Source organism: Cyprinus carpio, chromosome A2, assembly GCF_018340385.1.
Source record: "Cyprinus carpio isolate SPL01 chromosome A2, ASM1834038v1, whole genome shotgun sequence".
NCBI lineage: Eukaryota > Metazoa > Chordata > Actinopteri > Cypriniformes > Cyprinidae > Cyprinus > Cyprinus carpio.
Genome location: NC_056573.1, coordinates 1,700,076 through 1,712,575, shown reverse-complemented (window position 1 = coordinate 1,712,575; position 12,500 = coordinate 1,700,076). Strand labels below are relative to the sequence as shown.

At 43.2% G+C, this 12,500-nt stretch overlaps 1 protein-coding gene across 1 annotated transcript in view; it reads right to left on the bottom strand.

Moving 5' to 3' along the window:
- Positions 1 to 12,500, bottom strand: part of LOC109055304 (PH domain leucine-rich repeat protein phosphatase 1-like) — a 29,640-nt gene that overhangs the window by 7,322 nt on the left and 9,818 nt on the right. Inside the window, 10 exon segments of the mRNA XM_042768852.1 lie at positions 1,143 to 1,298; positions 1,598 to 1,599; positions 2,969 to 3,062; positions 3,144 to 3,204; positions 3,283 to 3,485; positions 4,246 to 4,473; positions 5,686 to 5,832; positions 6,611 to 6,759; positions 7,716 to 7,841; positions 8,665 to 8,861. Of these exon segments, the coding sequence (XP_042624786.1) occupies positions 1,143 to 1,298; positions 1,598 to 1,599; positions 2,969 to 3,062; positions 3,144 to 3,204; positions 3,283 to 3,485; positions 4,246 to 4,473; positions 5,686 to 5,832; positions 6,611 to 6,759; positions 7,716 to 7,841; positions 8,665 to 8,861 (1,363 nt within the window).

The window sequence follows — 12,500 nt, the reverse complement described above, 5'->3', positions numbered from 1 at the left end:
TGTGTGTGTGTGTGTGTCTGTGTGAGTGATGTGTGTGAGTGTGTGTGTGTGTGTGAGTGTGTGTGTGTGTGTGAGTGTGTGAGTGTGTGTGTGTGTGTGTGTGGTGTGAGTGTGTGTGTGTGTGCAGTGTGTGTGTGTGTTAGAGTCTGTGTGAGTGTGTGTGTGAGTGTGTGTGGTGTGTGTGATTGTGTGCAGTGTGTGTGTTTTGTGTGTGTGTATGTGTGTGTGAGCTGTGAGAGGTGTGTGAGTGCGTTACTGTGTGTGTTGTGTGTGTGTGTGTGTCCAGGTTGTGTGAGTGTGTGTGTGTGAGATCCAGTGTGTGTGTGTGAGTGAGTGTGTGAGTGAGTGTGTGAGTGTGTGTGTGTGTGTGTGTGTGTGTGTGTGTGTGTGTGTGTGAGGTGTGTGTGTGTGTGTGTGTGTGTGTGTGTGTGAGGTGTGTGAGTGAGTCTGTGTGAGTGTGTGTGTGTGTGAGTGTGTGTGTGTGAGTGTGTGTGAGTGTGTGAGTGTGTGTGTGTGTGTGTGTGTGTGAGTGTGTGTGTGTGTGTGTGTGTCATGTTGTGTGTGTGTGTCTGTGTGAGTGTGTGTGTGAGTGTGTGTGTGTGTGGGGTGTGTGTGTGTGTGTGTGTGTGTGTCCAGCTGTCCAGTGTCCAGCTTGTGCCATTTGTGTGCGGAGTGTGTGTGTGTGTGTGTGATTTGTGTGAGTGTGTTTGTGTGAGAAACGTGTGTGTGTGTGTGTTTGTACTCAAAGCATGTGTGTGTGTGTGTGTCAGAGAATGTGTGTGTGTGTGTGGTGTGTGTGTGGTGTGTGGAAGGTGTGTGTGTGCATGTGTGTGCAAGTGCGTGTGAGTGTGTGTGTGTGTGTGTGTGTCAGGTGCGGTCTGTGTGTGTGTCGGTCAGGTGAGTGTGTCAGGTGTGAGTGTGTGTGTGTGTGAGCTCTGTGAAAGTGTGGTGCCGGCAGGTGTGTTGTGTGTGTGAGTGACGTGTGCGTGTGTGAGTTTGAGTGTGTGTGTGCATGTGTGTGCGAGTGCCGTGTGTTGTGAAGATTCCCGCTGTGTGTGTGTGTGTGTGTGTGTGTGTGTGTGTGTGTGTGTGTGTGTGTGAGTGTGTGTGTGTGTGTGTGTGTGAGTCTGTGTGTGTCTGACCTCTCTGATTTGAGGAAGAGGTTGCAGGGCAGCTCGGTGAGGTGATTGTGTTGCAGGTCTAGCACCTCCAGCACTGGACGCTCCACACGCTCCGGCAGACGCTTCAGCTGGTTGTGACTCGCCAGGATCTTCCTCAGACTCACACTGCACAGCAGCCTGAGGACGTCACACACACAGACATGAACACAGCTGGCACACTCTGCACTATTTCTGCTCGCAGCTCTTTAAATCTCTCATGGAATGATTGTGCACGTGTGTCATCAGTTCACTGACCTTATCAAAGTCAAATCCTGCATGTGAGGCGAGAGCGACATTTCTTACATTAACAAAACAAATAAATGAGAGTAGCGTGATCAGTCAGTCTTCTGTGTTTCTTGTTTTGCATGAGAGCATCTTCTGAATGAATCAGTGTGAATGCAGGAATGTGTTTCTGTGTGAATCTGTTCACGTCTGACCTCTGACCTTACAATCTCCTCTCGCAGTGGACTGTAACAGTGGAGAGTAAGAGTACATGACTGGAGAAGTCCTGCAGACGTCTGGTATTTCACAGGAATATCCAGTCATGACATTCTCAGGGCCCTATAAAACCTGTTTGACTTTTCTACATGTTTTGTGTTTCTCATTTCAATTTCTCTAAATTCCTGGTTTAATTAAATGTTAACAATCAAAAAACATGTCTAATCAACTGAAAAAAAAAAGAAAGAAACTTTTTAAACTTAACAATTAACAAATTTATTAAAATAATAGGACCATATTAAACTCTGTTTTCTGTTTTAATTTTCTGGATTCTGTGTTTTATATTTTGATACAAATTTATTATAAAAACTTGAATTCATTCATTGATTAAAACTTAATACTTTCAAATATAATCAATTAAAACTGTAACAATTTAAAAATTTTTTGGCAAACATAGTGTGGCATAACAGAAGTTAAATGAATTAAATTTAAATTCTGTGTTATACAGTAAACTCCTTTATTATGACTGGATTCTGTCTGTGTTTTCCACATTGTGGACATTATACGGCCCTATATTTTGATTAAAAATATAAACAAAAAAAAAGATTTTATTTTTATTTCATTGTTGTTTTTCAACTCTGTGGGTTAAAGTGACCCCAGTAACGCGATATTTACCCCCCAGGACCAGACTGGGCTAGTTTTGAGCAGCGATTGGGTGGATTTTTTTGTTGAAAAACCTGGCAACCCTGTTTGTGTTGTTCTTTTGTGTGTGCAGGTCAGTTCAGAACCATGATCGGTTCACACTGGAGATCACACACACACACACGCACACACACACACACACACACACACACACACACTCACACGCACACATTCTCACACACACACACACACTCACACGCACACACACACACACACACACACACACACACACACACACTCACACACATGCACACTCACACATGCACACAAAAAAACACACACACACATACACACATGCACACACACACACACGCACACATACATACACAAACACACACATGCACAAACACAGACACACACACACACACACACACACACTCACACATACACACACACACACACTCACACACATGCACTCACATGCACACACACACACACACGCGCACACTCACACACTAAACACACACTCACACACTATATACACACGCACGCACACACACACACTCACACGCACACACACGCACACATTCATACACTCACACACACACACACACACACACACACACACACATGCACACTAACACAACACCACACACACACGCCACACACACACAGACACACACGCGCGCACACAGACAGACACGCACACACACACACACACTCACCACGGACGGAAGCTCAGTGATGTGATTGTGACTGACGTCCAGAACCTCCAGCTTCCTGCTGTCACTCAGCCAATCAGGAAGAGCCTTCATGCAGTTCCTGCGAGAGAGCAGACGAGACAGTGTTGTCATGATGTGTGTTCGTCTGCAGTGATTTCACATCTGCTGATATCAAACGCACCTGGAGATGTCCAGGTGTGTGAGGCTGGCGGCGGCGGGGCTCAGGTGTAGCTCCTGCAGCTCTGGGGACAGAAAGCGTGAGCGTCAGTGGGGTCAGACGGTGCCGTGTGTTACTGAGAGCAGTGATGCTGCGTCTGTACCGTTGCTGGAGGCGTAGAGGGCTTTGAGAGCGCAGCCGCGCAGACGCAGACGTGTGAGGCGGTTCCTCTGACAGTGCAGCACCTCCAGCCGCGGGAAGACGGACGCGTCCAGCTCACTCAGACGGTTGTCTCTCACGTCCAGCTGTGTCACGTGATGCAGAAACTCCGGCTCGTCCGGCAGCACCGCCGAGATCTGATTCAGACTAGAGACGGAGAAACAACTCACTGTACACACATGACACACACTGCACCCATCAACACTGTACACCTACTGGATCATACACCACCATCATAAGAGCCAGTCTTATGAAGCTTCGGTAAAATCATCATCTGAAGCTGAATAAATAATCTCTCCATTGATGTGTGGTTTGTTAGGAGGACAATATTTGTCTGAGATACAACTATTTGAAAATCTGGAATCTGAGGGAGCAAAAAAATCTAAATATTGAGAAAATCATCTTTAAAGTTGTTCAAATGAAGTTCTTAGCAATGCATATTACTAATCAAAATTACGTTTTGATATATTTACAGTAGGAAATTTTCTAAATATCTTCATGGAACATGATCTTTACTTAATATCCTAATGATTTTTGTCATAAAAGAGAAATGTATAATTGTGACTCATACAATGTATTGTTGTCTATTGCTACAAATATACCTGTGCTGCTGATGACTGCTTCTGTGCTGCAGGGACACATATATGATTTCTCTTAATGAGCTTTACTTGATTCTCCATCTTTTGTGTTTTAGGGTCTCAGATATGATTTTTATTATTTTTTTTTGATTGTTTGTTTCCAGAAGCTTTACTTTCACTGTTCCTCAGCGGAGGAATGATCTTCACAAGCCTCCAGAACATCTCACATCTTCTGAGGGGCCTTTATTTCTTCATCTCTCAATCACTGCATTATATGTTTGGATCGTGTGTGTGTGTGTGTGTGTGTGTGTGTGTGTGTGTGTTCTCACCGCAGGTCGATGTGTTTGAGCGTCAGCAGACGGAAGGCCTGCAGCGTCAGCACACACACTTTATTCCCAGCCATGCAGAGCCTCTCGACGGCGGGCAGCTGCTCCAGCACCGACGGCACCTGTGTGAACTCATTGAAGGACAGACCCAGATAGACCAGCCGCTGCAGACGGCCCAGCTCCACCGGGAGAGCCGACAGCAGGTTACCGTCCAGAACCAGCGTCTGCAGACTGACACACAACACCACTGTTAGCTTCGGGTCAAGATTACTGCAGTAAGACTGAGTGAAGTGTCCAGCAGGGGTCAGCAGTGCAGCGAGTCACATGACCGTCTGATGTGACACTGTTCTGTGAGGTGCTTCTCATCAGATGCGCATAAAATACAGCACGCACTTCATCTTAGTTGTGATTATAGTCATAACGTCAAATGGTTTGAAAAAATGACTTTGTTTGAACGTTTTAAAACTGGCATTAGAATGTATTTGGAAACAATATGTACAAGTAAAAACTTGAAAGCAATATGAACTACAATATTTATTTTTCTTTCTATGTATCACTGACATATTTATATGTTCATACAATATGCTTGGTTCACCTCAAACATTAACTGAACAAATAAAAAAGTTTTAAAAAAGTTTTAGATCAGTAATGTCTTAATGTTTCTAAAAGAAGTCTCTTCTGTTCATCAAGGCTGTATTTATTTGATCAAAATACAGTAATAACAGTGAACTACTCTATTATTAGAGTTTAAAACAGCTGTTTTCTGTGTGAATCTCTGTTAAACTGTAATGTATTTCTGTGATGTGCAGCTGTATTTTCAGCATCATTACTCCAGTCTTCAGTGTCACATGATCTTCAGAAATCATTCTAATATGATGATTTGCTGCTCAAGAGAACAGCATTTATTTGAAATAGAATCTTTTGTAACATTATAAACGTCTTTACTGTCACTTTTGATTAATTTAATGCATTTTTGATTAATTAAAGCATCAATTTCTTTCCAATATATATTTTTTTTAATTTTACTGACCCCAAATTTAGAACAGTAGAACATGATATTACAAATGATTTTTATTTTAAAATAAATGCTGTTCTTTTGAGCTTTCTATTTCTATTCATACAAAAATTGTACACAACACTGATAATAATCAGAAACTATAAAACTATTTGCTGTTTGTGCAGACTTGTGAGCAGAAGAGACTCCTTCAAACATTAAAAATCTTGTTTATAATGTTTATAATTATAGAAGTTTTTGTATTTTAAGCAAAAACCGTCACTGTACTGTGACTGTAAGATGTTTAACTATTATTGGTTAATATGATTAATAACAGTAAGAAAGGAAAGTCACATAATAATTCTGTAACATCTGAGAGATTATGAGGATAGATTCGACAGTAAGACCAGCGTCTGATTGGACGAAGCGTGGTCATGTGACACACTCACTGGCTCATGTTGCCCACGTCGGGGTGGACGGAGGTCAGGAGGTTGCAGCTGAGGTTGACCTCGGTCAGTGAGCTGATGGAGCAGATGGGCAGCGGGAAGCTCCCGAGCTGATTGTGAGAGAGATTGAGGCTCCGCAGGCGAGAGAATCTGCAGGAGGAGAGATCAGGACTCATCCGTCACACATACTTTATAAAACACACAGCCCCTGCTAATCACTCCCTGCACCAGTATTACTTGTGATCTATAAATGATTATTTTCTGAAACTCTTACACGAGACCAGACTGGTTTCACTTCCAGCCTTGTGACGTCTCCTGCACTAACATGAAATGAAAATAACACACATTTGTCAGGACAGATGGCTGAAATGTCTGCCTAATGTTTGACAGCTTATCTTAACATCTCCACCATTAAATATGTGTTTAATTTAATCAAATATCTTCTGTATTTGTACTGTTTTACTTTTCCTATAATGTCTAAATTTCTACATTAAAATTTCTACGATGACATTTTTGTTTAAATATCTGGCCGGTATATTTTTTCGTAAATTCTTTTTTTATGTATTTATTTATTTATTTACAAAATTGCAAGTTTTCCATTTGAACTCTTCTGGATTCTGTTGTAATGGTGTAATTACATTTTAACAATTAAAAGGACGTCTAATCAACTGAATTAACAAAAACATCTAACAGTGATACAGCTCTATGAAATATGCTTTATTTTTTTCAGAAATGGTCTGTGTTTTATGATTTAAAAGAAATGCATTATCAAAAATGTCGGGAATCAAGTGAATGCATAAACATTTAACAATTTATCAATCTGTGTTTCTGTGTGTATCTGATGAAATATCATGTGATGAGAGTGAAGGAGATCAGCCTCAGCACTGACACAGACTTCACCAGGAGCTGGACTGAGCCGCACACTGACCTCTGGAGCTGCAGCAGCGTCTGGTCAGCAGGAAGGAAGTTGTGCTTGAGGTTGAGGTGCGTCAGATCCTGACTGTACAGAAGATTAGGAGGCAGCTTCTCCAGACTACAGCAGGACAGATCCACCGAGCTGATCCTCTGAGACACCATCTGAGACACACACACACACACACACACACACACACACACACACACACACACACACACACACACAGGTCATTCCTCACGGCCACAGACACTTTTTATAATGCCATTCAACTTACAAGCTTGCAATTCAATTTAATTTTGAACTTGATTCAGTTCTATTCGTTACTGATTCATTTGAATATTCAGGCAATCAGGAACAGTACGTGTCACTTTTTCTCTCAACTAATGCTGTAAATATACAATTAACCCCGTCAGTCTGTACACTGCCACATTGCTAGAGTTATTTTTCTAGCTAATGATCGAGTTTACTGTCACTGAATGTGTTTTCTGAGGTAAATGTGACATTATTGACGGTTGAATCACTGATTGAATCTGTGGTTCAGGCCTGATTTCAGTGAGTTGTTCTGTTCGTTCATGATTATTTGCTGCTGTAACTAGTAGTAAAGAGGAAGAGAGGATCGCTGCACTCATTCAAGAGCAGCAAAAACACATTCACCGATTGAATTTCGTAATCAAGTTGACAGAATTTGAAAGGTGATACTCTGTTTCATATCAAAATAAAGAAAGCAAAAAGTTTGGATTGGACGACAGGAGCTATGCTTCTTTGAGTTCTGTTCACGCATTAACTGAAAACAGCACAGATTCTTGGGACTTAAGGATCAATATCGGCTCATCTAAATGAGAATCAATTCAAATCAAGAAATCGATATTTTCAGCCGAGCCCTACGAATGAGCGGCGCGGTGATTCAGGATAAACACGCTGCGATCACAGTAAGCCTGCTGAGGTTGTTCTAATCTGAGGCTCCCGGTGGGCCGGACACGGCTCCAGAACGCCGCTGTAAAGTAGGCTGGCCTACTTGCGTTTGTTTAGGATGGTGCGCTCGTAGTGAAGTATGCTAAAGTAGGACTCCCAACTAGGGCTTTCACACACACACACACACACACACACACACACGCACCTTAGCCGCCTGCCGGTGCCAGCGCAGGTGTTCGGTGAAGCTGTCGAAGCTGATGTAGTAGGTCTGACTCTGAGGTCCCGCCGAGCTGAAGGCCAAACAGTGACTGTGTTTCTTCACCTCTTCCACCTGAACACACACACACACACACAGGCTTACACCAGATCATAACACAGTGCCCATTAAGTGATAAGTGTTCATAAGCGTCACAGGTCTGTTCAGATCGGCTGGGATGGCTGACAGCACTCAATATTTAGTCTAGCAGTCTACAGTGAACTCTGAGAGAGTATGAGACTATGAGACACACATCTGTTAGTTTAGCACTTCATTTTACTCTCAAAACCACCATAAAACTTTACAACTCACTAACCAATGTCCACTATGTCTGTCCTCTCACTGCGCTCGTTTCAAGTGGTGCTTGTTGGCAGTAACCGGGATCTTGCCAATACACAAATGTTGTTTTAATGAACTTGCATATATAAATAAAACATATATTGTTGACATATATGGTTACTGCATATAATATATAAAATAATACATACAGCCTTACAGGTAACATACAGCCGTATCACTCTTGATACAAGTCAATAAATATTAAATTTCCATACGGGTGGGAAAGAAACTTTATAAATATAACCTGGCGTTCAGCACATGTAGACAATATAAAGTGAAGGTAAACTGTGACTACTGCAGCCAACTAAAGTGTTTGTTTTCTTCTTAAAGAATGTTCCAGCAGATCCTGTCCTTTCATACTCATGGCCTGCGGAAGTCTGAATCTAAATAAGAGTATTATCCAAGTAAATTATAACCAGTAAAAGGGATCTGTAGGTAATACTGAACACTGTCGAGCGGCTGGAGAAAATCTATTCTATTCTGACTACTGTGCACTTCAGAAGGAACGCTGGTGTGAGACAAACATTCCCCGTCGGATGATAAGGTGTGAGTTCAGTACCTTTCCTCCGATCAGTGGCAGGATGTGCATCTTGCCCGTATGGCTGGCCTTCACTGAGGACACGATCAGACAAGTGCCACATAAAATCACCTGCCGTCGACTCCAGCGGTTCACCGGCAGCTGCAGCTTTCCTTTCCTTACGTTATATGTTCCAGAGAGCTGGATGCGCTCGGAGCTCTCGATGCTGTGAGGTTTTCCTGCAAAACAGAGGAAAACACCAGTGACTTCCCCAATCCACTCCTACTGTCAACACATCCAATACAGCTTCACACTATGTTCCACACTACAGAATGCCTCTGGCACATGCAATTCAGCAGTCAGTACTAGTATAAAGCAGAATTCAGAAGTTTTACTAGTAAAGAGCAGAGTTTAGCACTCAGAACCAGAGAAAGTAGAGTTTTGCAGTCAGTACTAGTTCAGTGGTCAGTACTAGCAATGAGTGGAATTCAGGATTGTTAAGACCAGAATTCAGCAGTCAGTACTAGTATAAAGCAAAATTTCACTGTCAATATTAGTATAAAACAGAATTCAGAAGTCAGTACTAGTATAAAGCATAATTCATAAGTCAGTACTAGTAAGGAGAAGAATTCAGTAGTCAGAGATAGTAAAGAGCAGAATTCGGCAGTCAGTACTAGCAAACATAGAATTCAGCAATAAGTACTAATAAATAGCAAAATTCAGCAGTCAGTAATAGTGAAGAGTTTTACTAGTAAAGAGCAGAATTTAGCACTCAGTACCAGAGAAAGTAGAGTTTTGCAGTCAGTACTAGTAATGAGTGGAATTCAGGATTGTTAAGAGCAGAATTCAGCAGTCAGTACTAGTATAAAGCAAAATTTCACTGTCAATATTAGTATAAAACAGAATTCAGAAGTCAGTACTAGTATATAGCATAATTCATAAGTCAGTACTAGTAAGGAGAAGAATTCAGTAGTCAGAGATAGTAAAGAGCAGAATTCAGCAGTCAGTACTAGCAAAACGTAGAATTCAGCAATAAGTACTAGTAAAGAGCAGAAATTATCACTCAGTACCAGAGAAAGTAGAGTTTTGCAGTCAGTACTAGTAATGAGTGCAATTCAGGATTGTTAAGAGCAGAATTCAGCAGTCAGTACTAGTATAAAGCAAAATTTCACTGTCAATATTAGTATAAAACAGAATTCAGAAGTCAGTACTAGTATATAGCATAATTCATAAGTCAGTACTAGTAAGGAGAAGAATTCAGTAGTCAGAGATAGTAAAGAGCAGAATTCAGCAGTCAGTACTAGCAAAACGTAGAATTCAGCAATAAGTACTAGTAAATAGCAAAATTCAGCAGTCAGTAATAGTGAAGAGTTTTACTAGTAAAGAGCAGAATTTAGCACTCAGTACCAGAGAAAGTAGAGTTTTGCAGTCAGTACTAGTAATGAGTGGAATTCAGGATTGTTAAGAGCAGAATTCAGCAGTACTAGTATAAAGCAAAATTTCACTGTCAAAATTAGTATAAAACAGAATTCAGCAGTCAGTACTAGCAAAATGTAGAATTCAGCAATAAGTACTAGTAAATAGCAAATTTCAGCAGTCAGTACTAGTGAAGAGTAGAATTCAGCAGTCAGTATTAGTAAAGAGCAGAATTCAGAAGAGAAGAATTAGTCAGAACCAGATCAGAATTCAGATTTAGATTCGGGTTTGAATAATTCAGCAGTGCTCTATATGGAGTGAGTTTAATTTCACCATTGAGAAACAGATGTACCATATGTTTTACCATAAACTCTAATTTATCAAAATGGGTTGATTTGTCAGTAATCTCTCCTGGTTATAATATCAATACTTTCATATCCCTATCTTTATAACTCATTCGTTGTATTTGTCCTGCACTGCATGGTGAGGTGTGGTATCTCAGTGAGATCTCAGATGACTCTAACTATGCAGCACCATTCCTGCTCTCACTTCTGAGGCAGAGCAAGCGAGATCTGACCCAAAAGCAGCAGCAGTATGTGGGTCAGGACCCCACGGTACGCCGCATGGAGCGCTGCAGCCCACTTTACAGCTCGACCGTCAGCACAGGTTTAACATGACACCCAGCCTGAAGCTTTCTGTTGTTGTTGTTCAAAAATGATCAGTTGCAGTGTTATCTCTTGTATTATGTAGTGATCTGTTACAGTAAAGGAAACAGAAATAAGAAAAGCAGTTTAAAAATATTGATGCTGCAGACAGACATCTTAAGCATGATTTAGGCATGTTGTGCTTTTTCCCTGGGCGTGATCCTCAGAGAGGAAACCACAGCCTTTCCTGCGTGTGAGCTCTTCTCTGACTGACACAGACCCTGAACCATGAGTGCATTAGCTGCTTCACGGCCGTTCTGCCAAATTCACACCATCACATTGATTAGCCATTTACCAATTTACCGAGTCAATGAAGTGAAGCGCAAATAATCTGCATTGAGTTGTCTGGCGTGAATGAGACCACCAGCCACAGCGTGGTAAGTGGGACAAGTAAAAAGCCGAAGAAGAAGCGGCTCGTCGGAGAAGCATTATAGCCATGACGGTGGCAAATAAATATCAAATTATTTAAAACTACAAAAAGGAGACAACAACGGAACAGGAGAAGATGGCATTCTTTCCATCTCCACAAGGACTTGTACCACAGCAGATCAACATTGTTTGTCGCAGACGACTACTGATGTATAAAGCTGTGTAGTATAATAAACGATAAGACATTAAAGTGCACATAAACACAAACAAAACTCAAGTACAACGGAGGAAGGGGTTCTAGCAGACCAATTTGCGTATTACGCTTGCGGCATGCGTAGAAATAGAGGTGCACGTCAGTGTGCGTCTATGCGTAGGCTACGGCGTAGGGTGTGCGTCTATGCGTAGGCTACGGTGTAGGGTGTGCGTCTATGCGTAGGCTACGGCGCAGGGTGTGCGTCTATGCGTAGGCTACGGCGCAGGGTCTATGTAGGTACGGCGCGGTGTGTGCGTCTATGCGTAGGCTACGGGCTACGTCTATGCGTAGGCTACGGCGCAGGGTGTGCGTCTATGCGTAGGCTACGGCGTAGGGTGTGCAGGGTGTGTGCGTCTATGCGTAGGCTACGGCGCAGGGTGTGCGTCTATGCGTCTATGTCGTAGGCTACGGCGTAGGTGTGCGTCTATGCGTAGGCTACGTCTAGGGTGTGCGTCTATGCGTAGGTACGGCGCAGGGTGTATGCGTAGGCTACGGCGTAGGGTGTGCAGGGTGTGTGCGTCTATGCGTAGGCTACGGCGTAGGGTGTGCGTCTATGCGTAGGCTACGGCGTAGGGTGTGCGTCTATAGCGTACGGGGGTCTATGCGTAGGCTACGGTGTAGGGTGTGCGTCTATGCGTAGGGTGTGCGTCTATGCGTAGGCTACGGCGTAGGGTGTGCGTCTATGCGTAGGCTACGGTGTAGGGTGTGCGTCTATGCGTAGGCTACGGGGGTGTGCGTCTGGTGTGCGTCTATGCGTAGGGTGTGCGTCTATGCGTCGGGTGTGCGTCTATGCGTAGGCTACGCGTAGGGTGTGCGTCTATGCGTGTGCGTAGGGTGTGCGTCTATGCGTAGGCTACGGCGTAGGGTGTGCGTCTATGCGTAGGGGTGCGTGCGTAGGCCTACGGCGTAGGGTGTGCGTCTATGCGTAGGGTGTGCGTCTATGCGTAGGGTGTGCGTACGGCGCTACGGGGTAGGGTGTGCGTCTATGTAGGGTGTGTGGTCTATGCGTAGGGTGGTGCGTCTATGGTAGGTGTAGGGTGTGCGTATGCGTATACGGCGCAGGGTGTGCGTCTATGCGTAGGCTACGGCGTAGGGTGTGCGTCTATGCGTAGGCTACGGCGTAGGGTGTGCGTCTA